Genomic DNA, 18,448 nt, shown 5'->3' with positions numbered 1-18,448 from the left:
CGTCATAAATTCAATCCGAGTTATATTAAAAAATATCTTTCCGCTAACTGACGTGCACGCATTCACGAAAAAGTACCTTTCCGACAGATGACGTAAGACTTATGCGTAGCGCATGCTTATAGCAAAAAAAAAAAGTCATGAATTAGAAGTACAAAACGAGAATTTTTAAAGAAAAATATCAGAGGATTTAAGCCAAGAGGAGACTGGTTTCCCTTTGCTAAAGTATGGAAACTTTGCTTCTGTAAGCAAAGGTTGGTTCTCACAAGACTAACATATTCTCATCAGCGCATGTGCTACGCATACATCCTACATCATCTGCCCGAAACGGCTTGCGCATGTGACAGCTAGCGGCTTTATTCATCGGGAATCGGGAAAAGTCCATGAGCTAGGACTTGAACTTGGGACGCCTGAAGCACAACAGCGATACAAGTCGGCGCTCTGCCTACGAGGCTATCAACGCCGACAAATTTGGCATAATTTTGCCTCCAAAAATGGCCTCTTTATTTCTTTTTTCTGTTTTTATGGGCATGATGTTTGAGTAGAAGCTTGTGGAAATGTCTTTTCTAAGGGGAACAATAACACAGGAAATCATTTCAATCATGTTGATATGTAACCTCATGTAGGTACCTTCCTAAAGGGACTTAAAACAGTCAAACGTGAGTTTAGGTAGCTGTGTTTATGCTCTATATTGAAAGCTGCTGTTTTGTTGTGTAGCTGAAGGCATGAAGAATGAATTGCCTGATGCTGTAACTTTTGTTATTATTAATGTACTCCTTTCTGTAAAGTTAAAGCGCTGGCTGTCACGGTTATTACAGCTATAACTGCAAGTGTTTATTATTGATATTACGGCAACAGCTTGAGACATAAATTCCTAATATACGCTTAGAATAGCTCCAGCTGTGTTTTTAACCACAAAGCGTAATTCTAGCATCACTAATAACTTTCAGTCATTCGTTTGAATTAGTTATAGATTATGACTTGAAGGCGGATTCACACTCATTCACAAATCTATGTTCTCGCTACAGTTCACAATCTGTCATATTGTTCTTGAGGGAAATGTGTGTTCAATGCAAATATCACTTGCTTTTGCGAATATTCGTTAGGAGTCAGAATTGGTATTAGCATTGTTTGGTCTAACCATTCCCTGTAATGTAATTATTACATAAAACAATGTTAGCATAAACGTGAAATATATATTCTGTATTATTACAGAGGAGCTTCTCTCAAAATTAGAGACAGGCGGACAGACAGATAGATAGATATGCCCAACTTTTATGTCTCTCTCTATAAAGTATTTTCTGCTTGTTCGAAATTAGTTTCTTCTTCTTTTTCCTTTTTGCCACCTCTTTTCCTTTGTTTTGTGAAAATCTGGAGTGATTACTGCACACGTCAGGGTTTTGTTTACTCCCTCAAGTCAAGTCAAGCAGACGTGAGCTCCGGGAGGCCAGTCAAAGGCAGCCGTTCAATCTGGCATAATGGTTTTGTTTTGCTTTGTGGGTTGTGAGTGTTTGTGTCTCCGTCTTTGTTCATTTACTCATTCCTCTACAGTTCAGTCTGTTCCTTATTTAGAGAGCTTGTGACCATGTCGTCTATATTACTCTTGGTGACTGTGTCACTCTGAGGTGGGTCGCACCATATGGCCACGTGTAAAAAATGACACGACCTCTGGGGTAGACACGATGGACCAATAGGGAGTTTCAGTCCTTTGCACAAACTTTTGGAGATGAAGTGTGTATTTTTTCATACTAGTATATGCGTGTTTGTAAATTAGCTTTGAGGAGTAACTAAGTAGTAGAAATGTAATGAATCAGTTTTTTCAGATGATTCGCTTCAAAAGAATCAATTCACTAATTCATTAAAAGGGATAGTTCCCTCTAAAACGAAAATTTTGGCATCATTTACTCACCCTCATTTTGCACCGAACCCACATGATTTTCTTTTATTCCGAATTTGTGAAGAACATCCAGGCAACTGCTTTCAGTATTATGAGAGTAAATAAGGACTGGGGCTGTCAAGCTCCACAATGACAAAAAACACAATAAAAGTATCATAAAAGTCATCCATATGACTCATGCACTATATTTCAAGTCTTCTAAAGCTATACAATACGTTGTGTGAAGAACTATCCTATATCTTCATATGACTTCAGAAGGCTTGCAATATAGTGCATAAGTCACGTGGACTAGTTTTATGGTACTTTTATGCCTTTTGTGAAGCTTTTCCATTTTTCTGCTCTTTTCCTATTCAGGATAATTGCATAGAAACGGGCAACCAGTGAATTATTCATTATTCATAGTGGAAGAAAAAAGTCATATGGGTTTAGAATAGATCAGTAATTTTTTTTGTCTCACTTATTTTACAGCATAATGAATGTTTAGTTATGAATGTCTGTTTGTCATGTTATTTTCAAATAATTTATTTGATTAATGACCCTTGATAAAAGTTGATGTCTGCTGTTTTAAATAAATAATAGGAAAAATGTTAGTTTTATAATGAAACTTTTATTTTTTAATCTTTGCATATTTCTAAGGTATTTTCTTTTTTGGAAGAAATGTATACTTTTATTAATCAAGAACACATTCGATTAATCAGAAGTAACATTAAAGACTTTTACATTGTTACAAAATATTTAATAAACTTTTTTTATTTTGTTCTTTCTATTTATTTAAAAAAAATCCTGAAAAAATGTATCAAGGTTTCCACAAAAATACTAAGCAGCACATTTTGTTTTTTACTCTGTCATGTATTTTTGTGTATTTTCTGTGGTTGTGTTTTGTGATTTTGTGATATTTCAATTATATTTTTAAGGATAGTTTCTAAAATAAAGTTACTAAACTTTTAAAGTAAATTGTCCAACACATTTGTAACTGTCTCTTTTTGGTCTTGTCAGATCTTGCTCGGGGTCTTCTTCATCCTGGTGGCCCTTTTGTTTTTCGTGACCTTGTTTATTTCCAAGTAAGTTCCATTAACCTGTACGAAATGTCACTCTGATAGCAGACTCTACCCCATTTAAACTGTTTTCTTACATTCACACGTTACCAACAAATGACTCACCCCACTGAAAAGCCACTGGAAGAATGACGTCCCCTCAGAGCGCAGTGCATTTGATTCAGTACTGGAGCTACCATAAATCTGTTGTTATTGTACACACACATTCATCAACACCTGCAGCACTCTAAATGAGCTCACACTTACAATTATGCACCATCATTCTATAGCAGACCACGGAGAACAGTAGTTAATGATGTTTTTTAATTCAGTCTCTTATGTGATGATGTTGTTAAATGTGTTTGTCTTGTTGCAGTCTGGATAAAGCTTTACATTCAGCTGGTATCAGCACTGGATTTATCATCTTTGGGACCAACCTAACCAACCCTCTTAATGAGCTACTGCTGGCGCTTCAACCGGTGAGCAGCCTTCTCTTTTTCTTTTGTCTCAGAAGCTACCAGAAATGGAAAGCATGGTTCGCTTTGGTTTTACTACGAAACTTATCAGCAGAACAGCACTTGCTTGTGCCTGTTGCAAGAGATGTGAAGAATACGATCTGCTCACCGCAGACAATTTTTGCCAAGACAAACAGCATTATTCTGTAATTGGCAAGTGCACACTGTCAATCAAAAGTTTGGACACACCTACTCTTTCCTTATTGCTATTTCCTTCATATTTTTTTTTTGTTTTTTGTTTGTTTGTTTCTTAATATTTGAATGAAAAGTCTGATATTTATGTAGTGGCCAATAAATGTTAAATAAACTGATGAAGGGCATCATGTGAAGCTTTTAAAGCAGTATTGGAGAGTTTCATGTGCCCTTCTTGGCTGCTTTTCTTCTTCAACTTTGTAATATTTAATAATAACTCATTTTTCCAACAAAAAATATATATATTTTTTTTAATTCATCCCTAACCTATTGTTCAAAAGTTTTGACTTAATAATATTTTTAATGTTTTTGATAAGCTGTTACTATACTAATAAGTGAAACATTATTACAATTTAAAATGATTGTTTTCTATTTTAATATTTTTGAAGTGTAAATTATTCCTGTGATGCAAAGCTGAAGTTACAGCAGCCATTACTCCTTTTTTTGGTTTCGGTGTCGCGTGATCCTTCAGAAATAATTCTAATGTGCTGATTTGATGCTCAAGAAACATTTATTTTTATCATTGTTTAAAATCAATATTTTTGTGGAAACTGTGATGCATTCTTTAACGAATACAAAGTTCAAAAGAACAACAAACAAATCTTTTGTAATGTTACAAATTGATTCATTTAACACATCCTTGCTGAAGAAAAGTATTAGTTTCTTTAAAAAAAAATTAATCTTTTGAATGATAGTGCTTGTCAGGACAATTTGTATTTTGGCAGATCAAAAGGTTTTCACCATCCTGAAAAACATAAATTTACTCAAATGTGTCCAAACATTTTTGGCAGGTAGTGTTCATCATCAATAGCGGGTTAACTTCCTCTAACTACGCAGTATTGCTTGAGTGTAAAACATTCTCAAAGAATAAATTAGTAGTGGGTAGATCTGAATCTAGTATTGATTTGGACATTAAAGCCCAACATCATTTTTCAGCATATTTGTTTTCACTCACTTATTTTTTGTGTTGTGAGACAGGTTCAAATTGTGACCGTACCCCCAAGTTTTTGTGCTACCCCAAAGAAATCAGCAGCATTTAGATATGCATTACACTGGGTCTGAATACATTCACCTCAATCAGATTTTAAACTCAAGGCTGTGTGTCTTAGATTCATAATGCTGGACAATTGTAGTTTCAAGTTCATTTGCATTTATGTATCGTAGCTGCTCAAAATACTAACCAGGATATGTGGTGACACTGAACTACAATCTGCAAGTCCGACAATGTCCAAATCTTTGAAATGAAATAAAAGACCCTGAACAGTTTATAACCCTGTCCGTAGTCTGTGGCTGCTTTCTGCATAAAAAGATGTAATGACCTCTGAATTAAGCGCTATTTATGAATCAGAAATAAGTGCGCCTTTCATCATTTGGTGCTTTTGGAAGTGATTTTAAATCCTTCAATCTTCAAGTAACACGGTGATCAGTTTCCATGTGCCTGAATAAAATATGATCACTCGTTTCACTCGCTACTTAAGATGGCTTGATTAAACCAAATTGTTCAGGAATCCAGACCATTGATTTCTGCAATTAGGCCATGTGAAAAGGGAAAAAGAAAAGTAATTTGCAAAAGGATAAGACACGCAGGCCAGAGAGTTATTGCTCATGCTTCCAGAAACATTTCTAATTTGCACTTCATGATGTCACTGACCATATTCCATCTGCGATATGAGGGCAACAGGTAAGGTCAGTGTGTGTTTAGCTCATTTCAGCTCCAGTGGAGTTATGGAGGACAAGCTGCCAACGGAAGAGGCATTGCTGTTTCTACGAGCCAACAGCTCTTCCAGGAAAAGGCGGATCATTTTTAGCTTGACTTTCAAACAGTTCTGCCATGTACTTCCTGTTGCTGAAAGATCACCTCAGAGTTGTGGAGCGATACATCTCTAGCACAGGAGTGACAGTATTTTAGGCCACCGCTGAGAGTGCGAGTGTATATATATCCTTTGTGCCTCCAGCATTGTGTGCTTTGTGAAACATACATCACTTACTCTGAAAACCACTCTGGTACACAAAGAAAAAAGATGTTAAAATTGACACCACTGCCATGGTCTTCCAGCCATCTTCATTGTCAGGGAAATGGTTCTTTTAGTTGACACTTAGGCTTGAAAAGTGTGTGTTGTGTGTAGATGAATAGAACTACATTGTAGCCCTGGTGTATGCCTGAAATAGATCAGGGCCTTCTGTATTTGTAGAGTTGTTGTCCAAAACTGGTTGATTTTTTTTTTCTCTTCTTTCTTCAGGTTTTTCCACTGGACTATGTTCTGATCACCATCATCACCATGTACTTTGTCTTCACCTCCATGGCCGGGATCCGTAACATGGGGATTTGGTTCTTCTGGATACGGGTAAGACACTACAGTAAAATTAATGTAATGACACTAATGTAAAACAAAGGCAGTTCATGACACCTTTAAAGTATCCATTATTGGAGCTCTGCTGTATCTATCCTTGTTTTTGTTGCTCTTAGTGTAACATTATTTGTGTAGTGCAATTCTGCAGTTCAGAGCACTGTACACTCGAGTACTCGGTCATATGAGTAATATAATGATGTTTTTTGTTTCGTTTTGTGCAGCTGTATAAGATCAGGCCTCAGAGAACCCGACCGCAGGCCCTCCTCTTCCTCTGCATGATCCTCCTCCTCATCGTCCTCCACACCAGCTACATGATCTACAGTCTGGCCCCGCAATACGTCATGTACGGCAGCCAGAAATACCTGCTGCAGGTGAGATGTCGGTTTTTGTGTTTAACAGTCAATCCCCTGTGCTGCACGGCATCAGGATTACAGGATTACAGCTGTCGTATTCTGAGCAAACAGGGCCCACGCCGGTGACATAAGTATGTAATAATCAACCCTTTACAAAGCAAGTGTTTGAAAGCCTTTCAAAACCGTCTTTCCCGACTCTCTTCAAAAGCCATTAAAGGCTTTCCTGCATCTGTTATTTATTTATTTTTGCTTCTTCAAAGGTCTGTACATTCATATGAGGTTAAAAACTACCCAAAGTCTTTGACCTGATCATGTTAAGTGTGAAAACTTGCCCGCGTTTTCATTGCTGTGAATCTATACATCTTGCTATATGTAGCCTAGCAACTGCTGATCGACTTTTGGCGCAAAATCTGGTCAGGTTATTCTTGCCAAGAACCACCCACTTAAACAGGAAGAGACCTTCAGACCTTGATGTGACGCCTTTGAATACACTTTCTTTGTTATTTATGTACTAACTATACCACGGTAATGGAATATCATGGAAAAAAACTCGTCAGGAAGTTAGATAAACCCAGCACATCTAGGTTGACATGGCAGTTTCAATCAGCACTTGCCATTTTTATGCGCACAATGCATCAGGTGGTCACAGAACAGACTGTGAACGATCCATGGGAGACAGTGGCTGAAACTGACAAACTCTTCATCAATCAAATCGGATTTCTCTTCACTTCCTGGAACGCTAGCAGTCATTCTGCATCTATCCAGTGGTGCATGTTATCCCATTTGATTACTTCCAAAAGTTATGCTGCCTTTGCGTAAATACAAGCTCAAATGAGGAGTAATTTGCTGTGAGGCTGACAAGCTGTCAGAAAGCTGATGGGGCAAATCGTCTGCCGAGGACAGAGAAGGAAGAACAGCTCGCGGCAAGATCGAACCTGTTCTACTTGGTAAACATTACAGCATGTGTTGAAATCTGACCAATTACATCCGTCCTTTGCCCCTCTGCAGCGTCAGATGTAAATATTGAAATAAGCCTAACAAAATACGTGTCTTGCAGGGTTGTATGCCATGCAGAATTGAATTGAGGATGATTTTTAAATTCCAATTAAATTCCTGAATTGGAATTGATGTAGCAAACAGGATACAGAATTGGAATTTAAATTGGAATGGTAAGAAGAGTAATTTACCTAAACACAATTCCAAGAAATTCATATAACTAATAGTTCATTTTAGTAGCAAAAAATGTGAACAGTAGTTTGCATTGGATTTAGGTTTGTGATGAAAAATAAATTATTATTTTAGTTAATGTTAAATATGTATTATTTAATTTGATGATAAATGTTTATGTATTAAATGTTTATTTTTTAAATAAATATTTATCATATTATTTAGATTATTTTAATATTTTATTTTTATTTTTATTATTTTTATTTTATTTCAATTTTGGCAGAAACTGTGAGAAAATAAAACATCTTGGGAAAGTCTAATTTACTGTCATAAGAGTCCTTAAAGAAAAAATATAGTCACTGGTGAAACGTCTGCAATGTAATAAAACGTATATAAGTATATTAATATACTAAATAAATAATCCTGCATACTAAGACGAGGACTGCGTATTAAGAAAGTTAATAGGGTCACTTTTAAATTTGAGATATTAAATGGTGAAATATTGTAGACTTTTATTTATAAAAATACTTTTTGACTCATAATTACACCCAGATAGTTCATATATTTACTTTTAACCAATGAGGTTTACTCATTTCATCATCCTGCATAAACAGCAATGCATTATCTCTAAGCACATGGGATGTGTAATTGAAACTGTAATTGTATTTCTGAACACATTCCCATAATGTAATAACCCAAAAAGCTTATGAGTCAGTTTTAATCTTATAATTAGTATGTGTCAAATGCAATTATGCAGAATGAGTCAGTCAGCTTTTTTTTTTTGCTTTTCTTTGTTATCAATATTCTTGTAAGGAGGGTTCTAGAAGTGTAAGTGTTGTTTATACTCACTGTAGTCTGTGTTGTTTTAGCACTAGTTTACTGAAGGAATTACGTGAATTAGGTTCAATTATGAAACAAGTCTTTAAAATGACTAAACTGTCATGATCAATGTAAACATCTTTTTTTTTCTTTTTTTTTTTTATAAAATGACATTTACTGTGGCTTTATTTTTAGTGCTAACTCTTCATGCACATAGCAGAGTTTTGTTAATATGCAGTATAATGAGTCTAATTTAAATGGAACGCAGGCACTGAAAAGAATGACAACGACAATTTAAATACAGCATGGCTATTTTAATGTTTAGTAGCTGGTTAAACTCGATTGTGAATGGTTAGTGAATAATATTTTTAAACTGAAATAATATGCACAAAACTGCTTTGTAAATTTGTTAAGTTAGTTATTAGGTGAACTTGCTTACATAAAAAGCTAAATCATATTCCTTATGTTTAACTTGCATGCATTTAGAGTCCTGTTCCATATATCAGATTGGGCTTACTGATTTTTTGTTTGTTTGTTTGTTTGTTTTTTATCCCCAGACCCCACTGCCCACAGCAGACCAATCACAAAGCAATCACTCTGCTGCCATCACTAAGATATGTGACGCAGACGCTCCTGAAGGTAAGACTGTCATTCTTTATCACCCACAGAGTGACCGACTTCTGTGGATAATGTTTCACCATACCATAAGGGATTGTTGGTGTGGAGTTTTAAAGAGGTTATATCATGGAAAATATATCATGGAAAGTGTTTTTTTGTGTGTGTGTGCCTATTTGAAGATTTTTTTTTTTCCTGCAAAAAGCCAGTAATAACAGAAGAGATCATTTACATATGGAGGTGTTAAATGTACAGTAGCAAAAACATTTAGTTAAATTCTAAGGGTCTGAAATGCGTTTTTGTTGTTGTGTGTGCAAGAAATCTTGACTAACATTATACAGTAAGTGGACTGCAGGGAAAAAATGTAGTGTATTGGCCATTTAAAGAGTCTGTGGCTGTGGAGTACAACTGTGACTGCCCACATTTTTCACACTTGGTTCATATTGTTCCCATTCATTTTCTTCATTGTGATTTAAGAAAAAAAAAATCAGTAAAGATTTCTAAGCCATGAGCTAAACCAACCAACTCTGAGATGAATGACCACCACAGTACAAACCTGAAAAGGACAAAAGATACTACTGTTCAAAAGTTTGGGTCAGTAAGGTTCAAAAGTTTGTGGTCTTTATTGAAAGAAATTAATACTTTTATTAACAAGAACAGATTAAACTGTTCAAAAGTGATAGTAAACGCTTATATATCTTTATATTTCAAAATTTCTATTTCAGATAAATCCTGTTGAAAAAAATCATGAAAAAAAGTATCAGTTTTCATAAAAATATTAACATATTATAATGATTTCTGAAGAATGGCACTGAAAACTGGAGTAGATTGCCATCACAAAAATAAATTAAAATAGATTGATTAAAAATTTCAAAATGGGAGTTCAAAATAAACTTTAAAATATATTCAAATAAAATAATAAAAAACAAAATTATTTCACAATATTAGTGTTTTTAATGTGTTTTTTATTTAATAAATAGCATAAGAGACTTTAAAAAATCTTACTGACCCCAAACTTTTGAACAGTACTGCCTATAAAAACTATTCATACCCCTTAATTTTTTTCACGTTTTGTTATATTACAGCCTTTTGTTAAACTGCTTTAAATAACTTTTTCCCCACATCGATCTCCATACACCATAAAGACAAAGCAAAATACAGGTTTGTAACAACTTTGCAAATTTATTAGAAATAAAAAAACTGAAATGATTCCATTGAATAAGTACTCATACACTTTTCTGGGACACTTGAAATTTAGCTCAAGAGCATTCATATTGCTTGATGTTACTACACTTCGAGTGGAGTTAACCGCTGGCGTATTCATTTAAATGAGTATGATTGAGAAAGGCACACACCTCTCAATAAAAGGTCTAACAGCTGAAAATGCATATCAGAGCAACCCCCCCCCCCCCCCCCCCAAAAAAAAAAAACCCTGCCTGTAGAGCTCAGAAACAGGATTGTGTCAATGCACAGATCTGGGGAAGAGTTCAGAAAAAAAAAATCTGCTGCACTGAAGGTTCACAGAAGCATGCAACCTCCATTATCCATATTGTCTGTTAGTTCGTTTTGGCATTTGTTCGTATTACTGATTACCGCCTGTTCTTTGACCTTGATTCTGGATTGCCCCTGCATGGATTCGTTTGCTAACCACTGTAAATAATTGTATATAGTAACTTTGGGGAGGTAGGGAGACTGACGCCATTTTTGTTGGAACCTTTTTTATTGATTGTTTTTGAAAAGGGAGTTAGAAAATGTCATTTTCTTTTGTGAACTATGCAATTTAGAGGGATAAATTAGTTGGTTTTTGTTTGTTATTTTGGCATTGCTGGCTCCTGAGGCTAAAATACCCCAATTGTACTGTTTAAATCATTGTTCTCATAAAACTCCTCTGTGTCCTTGTAATCTTTCATGTTGCGCCTTTACCCCTAGACGGGGGCGTAACAAGTGGCCCAGCCAAAGCCTGGGCTTAACCCAATCAAACATTTCTGGAGAAACCTGAAAATGTCTGCCAGTGCCCATCCAAGCTGACAGAGCTTGAGAGGAGAAGAGGTGAGGAGAAGAATGGCAGATAATTGCCAAATGCTCATGTGCAGATCTTGTCGCATCATACCCAAAAAGACTTGAGGCTGTAAAGGTACTTTAGCTAAGTACTGAGTTAAGGGTATGAATACTTATGCAATATACTTATTTCAGTTTTCTAATTATAATACATTTCTGTAACCTTTCTTTTAAAGTTGTCACAATTATTTATTTTTTTGCTTTTGCTTTGTCTTTATGGTGTATGGAATGTAGACTGCTGTAGAATGTAAACTGATTTTTTTTTTAAAGCAGTTTAACATAAGGCTGCAACATAAAACGGGGTATGAATATTTTTTTTATAGACACTGTATGACTGTGTACTGTGTTATCTACTTATCCCATGAAACATTTTGAAATATGCAACTGAATCAAAACTGATGGTGCAAGATAAAACTAAAAATATATAAATATAAAAGCAATATTTTATTGGTTGGTTTATTGCAAAATAGTCATTCTCAGTGCTTCATGGGAGTGAATCTCTTTTGCCCTGATTCATGTATTCATGGTAACAGCAACTGGTGTATTCAGAATTATGGCTAGTTTAGTTCTTCACTGGGAATTTTGCAATTAAACTCAACTGAACTCACACTTACAGGCGCATATATCACCCATTAACAACCTCAGAGCTCATAGTAGGTCTGTTTTGAAAGGTTTATTTGTTATTATTGTTCAGCATCAGTTTCTCTATAGAGAAAGATTAGATTTTTACTTCTGGAATCCTACTGTAGTGCTCTGTTTTCACCTATTATATATGCAAAAAACTGATATTTACTTGTTCTTTTCTGAACTGCTTGTTTTCTTGATTACAATGTTGGCCATCCAGATACAAGTTTGACTGCATATCAGTCGCTCTCTGGTCCAAACAGTCCTAAATATTTATTTACGTCAGTTATGAAGAGATGAGCAGAGTACTCAGTAAATAGAACGAAATAGATTTTGCAGAAGACAGCATGAAGAAGCAGCAGTAGTATTAATGACGCTAGATGTGAGATGAAATCGTAAACCAGCATGAGACAAAATTGCTTCAGGTGTGACGGACCATTGCTTTTTTTTACTGCTGTATCTGAATGTATCCAAGTGTTTGGTTTTGTGTGCTCAGCCAATGAGAAAAGACTGTAAATAGTCTTGATAATACAAATACGTAAAGTTAGATGTCGCGCCTGCAGAACGTGACCCTTGCAGCTTGTCTCTGTGTTCATTAAGGAAGGGTGAGATGGCAAATAACAGTCTGTCACAGCGAGATCTACATTAATTAAAATGCTGTAAAATTGGTGGCTTAAACCAGCAAAAGTGTTAATTACGATCTATAAGGTTAATTGCCACCATATATTTGTGGTTAATTGCAGATGGATCCCTGTGTTTTGAGTGTGCAGCACACGAGGCAGAATCTAGTTCAACATATTATAGACACTGCACTCAGAGATTTTATTCTCACCATGGCAGAAGAGGAAAAAGGTGGCTTAAAATACCGAACGATGCTGGGATTTACTGTAAAAGCTTTGATTTAGTGTTTTAACAGCACGATATCGTGCTCTACATTGTGATGTGTGACTTTAAGCTCTTTAACATCTAGTTAATTTAATACCAGGTCTGTCTCTTAGTGTATTTTTGACACATTTTTTTATGAGATCAACTTCAAAACCTGGGAAATGGAGCTATAAGTTATTCCTCAATGTCATGGTGGATTCAGATCGGATTGGTTATGGTTTGATATACTGCCATCCAGCCTGAGAGTGCAGCCATGATACTGTTTTCCATCCAGAGGAGGGCACTCCGATATTACATTCCAATCCCATTGGAGGATATTGGAATAATAATGAAATCAAAGATATTAATATGCAATTGGATCAGTGAACCAAGAAGAAGTGGCCAATCTTCCTTAATGTCCTTAAGACGTGTCCCCCATCAGCTGTAACCTTTCTTAAAATACACCTCTCTATGCTGGGCTAGATTCCACCTGCTAATTGCTTCTCACTCACTTCAGGTCCCCGGATTGTGCCAAAATATCAGATGGACAGGCTAAGAAATTCTTCTGCTCTCCATTTTTATCAGCTGCTATTAAAAATTCAGGTCATGTTAGAGCTGACTTCAGCCGCAAAGTGATCGTATTAGCTAGATAGTTTACATTTTCTGAAGAAAATGCTCAAAACTCACTCTCACAGTGCTGGCAGCATATTTATATGCTGTTGTTAGGGTGTTCTAGGTGGTTGCTAAGGTATTCTGAATGTTTTTTCGCATATTTTATATGTGGTTGCTGCTAGGTTGTTGTAGGTGGCTGCTAGGGTTGTTGCTATGCAGCTGCTGAGGTGTTCCGAATGTTTTTATGTTTTTGTGCTGTTGCTAGGGTGTTCTAAGTGGTTGCTAAGGTGAATTGTTTTTGGCACGTTTCTATGCTGTTGCTAGGGTGTACTAGGTGGTTGCTAAGATGTTCTGAATATTTTTTGGCATATTTTATTTGGGGTTGCTGCTAGGGTGTTATAGGTGGCTGCTAGGGTTGTTGCTATGCAGCTGCTGAGGTGTTGCAAATGTTTTTATGTTTCTGTGCTGTTGCAAGGGTGTTCAAAGTGGTTGCTAAGGTGAATTGTTTTTGGCATGTTTCTATGCTGTTGCTAGGGTTTTCTAGGTAATTGCCAAGGGGTTTTGAATGTTTTTTTTTTGGCATTCTGTTGCTAGGGTGTTCTAGGTGGTTTCTAAGGTGAAATGTTTATACGCTTTTGCTAGGGTGTTCTAGTTGGTTGATAAGGTGAATTGTTTTTGGAATGTTTTTATGCTGTTGCTAGGGTGTTCTAGACTGTTGCTAAGGTGAAATGATTCTGTGCTGTTGCAAGGGGTTTCTAGGTGGTTGCTAAAGTGAATTGTTTTGGGGATGTTTCTGTGCTGTTATAGGATGTTCTAGGTGGTTTCTAAGGTGAAATGTTTTTGGCATGTTTCTACACTGTTGTTTGGGTGTTCTAAGCAGTTACTAAGGTGAATGGATTTTAGCATGTTTATTCTGTTGCAATGGTATTCTAGGCAGTTGCTAAGGTCAGTTGTTTTTAGCATGTTACTGTGCTGTTGCTAGGGTGTTAAGTGGTTTCTAAGGTGAAATAATTCTACACTGTTGCTAGGGTTTTCTAGGTGGTTGCTAAGGTGAATTGTTTAGGGGTGCTTTTGCTAGGGTATTCTAGGAGGTATCTAATGTGAAATGTTTTGGCATGTTTCTGTGCTGTTGCCAGGGTGCTGTAGGTTGTTGCTAAACTAAATTGCTTTTGGAATGTTTCTACACTGTTGCTAGGGAGTTCTAGGTGGTTACTAAGGCAAATGGATTTCACCATGATTATTCTGTTGTTAGCGTGTTCTAGGTGGCTGCTAAAGTCAGTTGTTTTTTAGCATGTTTCTGTGCGGTTGCTAGGGTGTTCTAGGTGGTTGCTAAGTTAAATTGTTTTTGGAATGTTTCTACACCTAGTGTGTTCTAGGTGGTTAAGGTGAATGGTTTTTGGCATGATTATTCTGTTACTAGGATGTTTTAGGCGGCTGCTAAGGTCATTTGTTTTTTTAGCATGTTTCTGAACTGTTATGGCTTGGGTCCCTTCAGTGTAAGTAAATGTCATTTTATCGCCTGCCAGGTGTAAAGAAAAAGTCAGATTGCGCTGAACACTAATAGCACATCTCAACAAGCTGCATGATTTGAAGTATCATTCAAGTTCGTAGCACAAACGCTGTGAGTTGTACACGCTGTTCAAATTCCTAACATTCGCTATGAGCAACAGTAATCGTGATGTTTTCCTTAACAAATACCTTTAATGATAAGATGACAGAAAAGCAGAAAAAAAACTGTAGAAAGTCGCGTTGCATTTGTCTGTGCCTGTGTGAAAGCTTCCCCATATGCCTCCTTCAAACAATGCTCTGTATCATAAACCAATTAAGTCTCTCAAAGCCAAAATGAGGCGCTGTCTCGCACAATGGAGGATAAATCTGTGCAACAGAAGTTGCTCTGCGGGTCACCCGAAATTGATCCATCTCCAGTTGACTCGCACTTTAGAACCAGCGTAGTTTTAAGCCGTCTGCTTGCCAACCAGCACAGCCTCCCAATCTGTTTGTGTGGGCTTTGGCCTTTTCCCATCTGTGGTCGGTCAGCAGAGCCCAGTCATTGTGTTTCTGCCACCTACCCGTCATCAGCAAAATGCCTCATTACTGTTTTCAGATAGAACAGCGCAAGACAAGCTGTACACCGTCCATTAGCACGAGACTCTCCGTCGCTTCACAGTGGGAGATGTGATTTCCATTTGCTTTTATTACAATTACTGTTCACTATCAGTATAATACAGCTTTTGTCAAAATGGGCAGAAAAAAAAAAATGGTGCATTAAAAGGTTTTTGACAATCTACATCAATCTGGAAGCATTTGAAATTTTCCTCAATATTAGCTCATTTTATCTTAACAAAGTTTCCGGTTTGAATCCATTAGGCATGCTGAGAGGAATTAAAAGCTCTCAGCAGTTTGTTTGTGGTACGACTTAATCGACAAAAATGCTTATTATTTAGGTTTCTTTTTTTACATTTCTGAATCATCTGTCTTCATCCTTCTCCAGATGGCGTATCGCAACAAATATTTGACTGTTCCTGTGGTTGCCTCTGATATTGTGACTCTCGCCTCGTTATCAGGGTTTGATTTCTGTGATTGGAGTCGCTGTAGCTGAGAGGCAGCTGTTTTTCACCCCGAATGATTTCTCAGATCGTTGCAGTGAAGTTTGTTTTTGTTCTGGATAATAGGAACAGGCTAACGGTTTATTTTACAAAAAGAGAGCTGGTCAGCATTTGTTTAGGAAGTCAGTGTAAACACTTGTTATTGTTGACATGATTTATGGCTGTATAATGTCCCACAGAGGTCATTCATATAACCATCATTCAGCAGCCACTCAGATGAAAGATAGTCAAGCTTTAACAAATGAAGTCCGCTTGATATTTGGGCTACCATATGAAGTGTTCATCAAGTTCATATTATCATATACATAAGATGGTTGGCACTTATTGGGACAAATATTTAAATCAAAAGATTTAATATACTTCTACATGAATTTTACAAATGTATGAAATATTTAAGTTTTACTTAATTTAGTTGACTTCATTGTATTATGATATGATATGATATGATATTATAATATATGTTGACAATTTTTGCTTTCAATGTGTCTTATCCAACTGATTTGATGTAGTCCAGATTACATAATCAGATTCCAAAAATTAAATACTTTTAATAATGTGATATTACACTTTAAAATATTCATAATCAGACTATAGTTACTTTTTCATTGATTACATGATTACATAATATTCCCAAAATTGCAGCAAGTTATTCATAAAAAAGGGGCCGCAGAGCATTAACAAATAAAAGATTTAATCTTTCTTAGTATTTTATTTTAAATAGTTTTTATATTTATAGTATTAATTTCACTTTATTTAACATTTTAAGATTTCATTATTAGCTTTATCAACTTACCCCCCCATACACACACACACAGTTCCAGTTTGCAAAACCCTGCTGCTATGTAATGTGTAATGCACTTTGTTGTTAAAAACAAAGAATGGAATACATTTTTTATATCAAATGTAAAAATATGAAAGTAATCTAGAAATTGCATTACCTACAATGTGTAATTTTGCCTAAAGGGGAGGGGAGGGAGGGAGGGAAGTGGTGTGTGGCCAAGTATGGTGACCCATACTCGGAATTTGTGCTCTGCATTTAACCCATCCAAGTGTACACACTGTAGTGAGCATACACCCGGAGCAGTGGGCAGCCATTTATGCTGCTGCGCCCGGGGAGCAGTTGGGGGTTCGGTGCCTTGCTCAAGGGTCTCACCTCAGTCGTGGTATTGAGGGTGGAGAGAGTGTTGCTTATTCACTCCCCCCACCTACAATCCCTGCCGGACCTGAGACTCGAACCTGCGACCTTCGGGTTACAAGTCCAACTCTCTATCCATTAGGCCACGACTGCCCTTAAAGGCTGAGCATCACATTTCATCTTTAATAGTTTCAGGCTCTTTTTGTGTGCTGGCCACAAAATTCAGCTCATTTTTCCCCAGTGGTTTGGATGCTGATGGTTGTAGTGATTAATATGATGCTCATGAACACAAAAGTGTCCCTTGTTGAGCTCTTTTTTTGTCTTGAAGAGAAATGAATTATCGTTTCCTCTTTTAAAGAGTAATAAATGACAAAAGGCATGTTAAGACGGAGTGCCTCAAGTAGCCGCTTAATTATTGTAATTGAATGAGTATTCAGCCTATTCAGCCCTTTCCTCAATTCTCTCCAGACTCTACTCTCAGCATATTGACTGTCACTTTGAGACCTTTGATGAGAAGCTGAGTTTCCTGGCCCCAACATGTTCTCGTCCTCTCGTACCTGTTGACCTGCAGCACAATCCCGCCCTGCCAGCTGGCCTGTAGATGAAAGAATTGAATAATATCGACTTTTTCCCTCTCGCTCTCCTTTTGTTGCCGTTTTTCATCTGCAGTCCTCTCACTCTGCCAGATCTTTCCCTCTTGTGCGGCAAAGCTTTCTCATCACTCTGGAAGCTGCTCTGTCTTGCGTAACAGCCGTTGCACAACCAGGCGTGAGTGGGAGGAAGTGTCAAGCAGGGAGAACACATGCGACAGGCAGGGCGTGGTATCCAACCGAGGGCATCTCTCCCCGCAGGGCCCGACCCATGCTCTCGAACCCCGCCACTCTCACACTTCAAGTCCACAGAGCAAGAGGCGAGTCCTGCTTCTCAGAGCACAGCTTGGATTGGCAATAATGCCAGGGTTGGGTTGTCCTTCAAGCTCCTGGAGGAAGTGCTTTGGGTTTGAGTGATGGAGAGTGTCAATTAGATGGGATATACCGTGCGACGGCAGACATGTGTCATCTGGATGAGATTGTACTGTATGGAGGAAGATATATTTGCGTTGCTAGTTGTGTGCAGGACGGCTTTACGTTATTTTCACTTGAGAGGGAAATACGGATAAATGTGAAAATACTGAGCATGACATATTCTACACAAGTCAAAATGTGGCAGAACTAGTTATTATGGGGTGTTGTGTTGAGAGTTTAGTTGTGCATGGTTGCCAGGCAACATTTTATCTTCACACATTTATATAGACTTCAGTTAATGTGCAATCACAGATGTATGCATTTTGACTATTTTATGGCTTTGAATTTGGCGTTCCATGAGAGTTTAATGTCTGTATTTGTTGTATATGTGCAGTTCTGCATATTTATATAACTTTACATTTAAAACTATGTAATGTATTGCATCGTTGAGCTTCAAGCATCCTGAGTTTGAGTTCTGGCTCTTGGACCTTTCCTGGTCACATCCCCCTCTCTCCCACTTTACTTCCCGTCTACTCACTTTTCTATTACAATAAAGGCAAAAATGCTGAAAATAAATCTTAAAAAACACTTTACTTTTATAAAAC

The 18,448-nt window shown here is 36.9% G+C and overlaps 1 protein-coding gene across 1 annotated transcript in view; it reads left to right on the top strand.

The window, feature by feature from the left end:
- Nucleotides 1-18,448, top strand: part of LOC306884637 (lysosomal cobalamin transport escort protein LMBD1) — a 93,742-nt gene that overhangs the window by 59,036 nt on the left and 16,258 nt on the right. Inside the window, exons 10-14 of the mRNA XM_079440693.1 lie at nt 2,891-2,955; nt 3,305-3,407; nt 5,876-5,980; nt 6,208-6,357; nt 8,883-8,964. Of these exons, the coding sequence (XP_079296819.1) occupies nt 2,891-2,955; nt 3,305-3,407; nt 5,876-5,980; nt 6,208-6,357; nt 8,883-8,964 (505 nt within the window). The remainder of the gene's footprint in view (nt 1-2,890; nt 2,956-3,304; nt 3,408-5,875; nt 5,981-6,207; nt 6,358-8,882; nt 8,965-18,448) is intronic.

Source organism: Barbus barbus (genome assembly GCF_936440315.1).
Source record: "Barbus barbus genome assembly, chromosome: 18".
NCBI classification, from domain to species: domain Eukaryota; kingdom Metazoa; phylum Chordata; class Actinopteri; order Cypriniformes; family Cyprinidae; genus Barbus; species Barbus barbus.
This window is presented reverse-complemented; position numbering and strand designations above follow the sequence as displayed.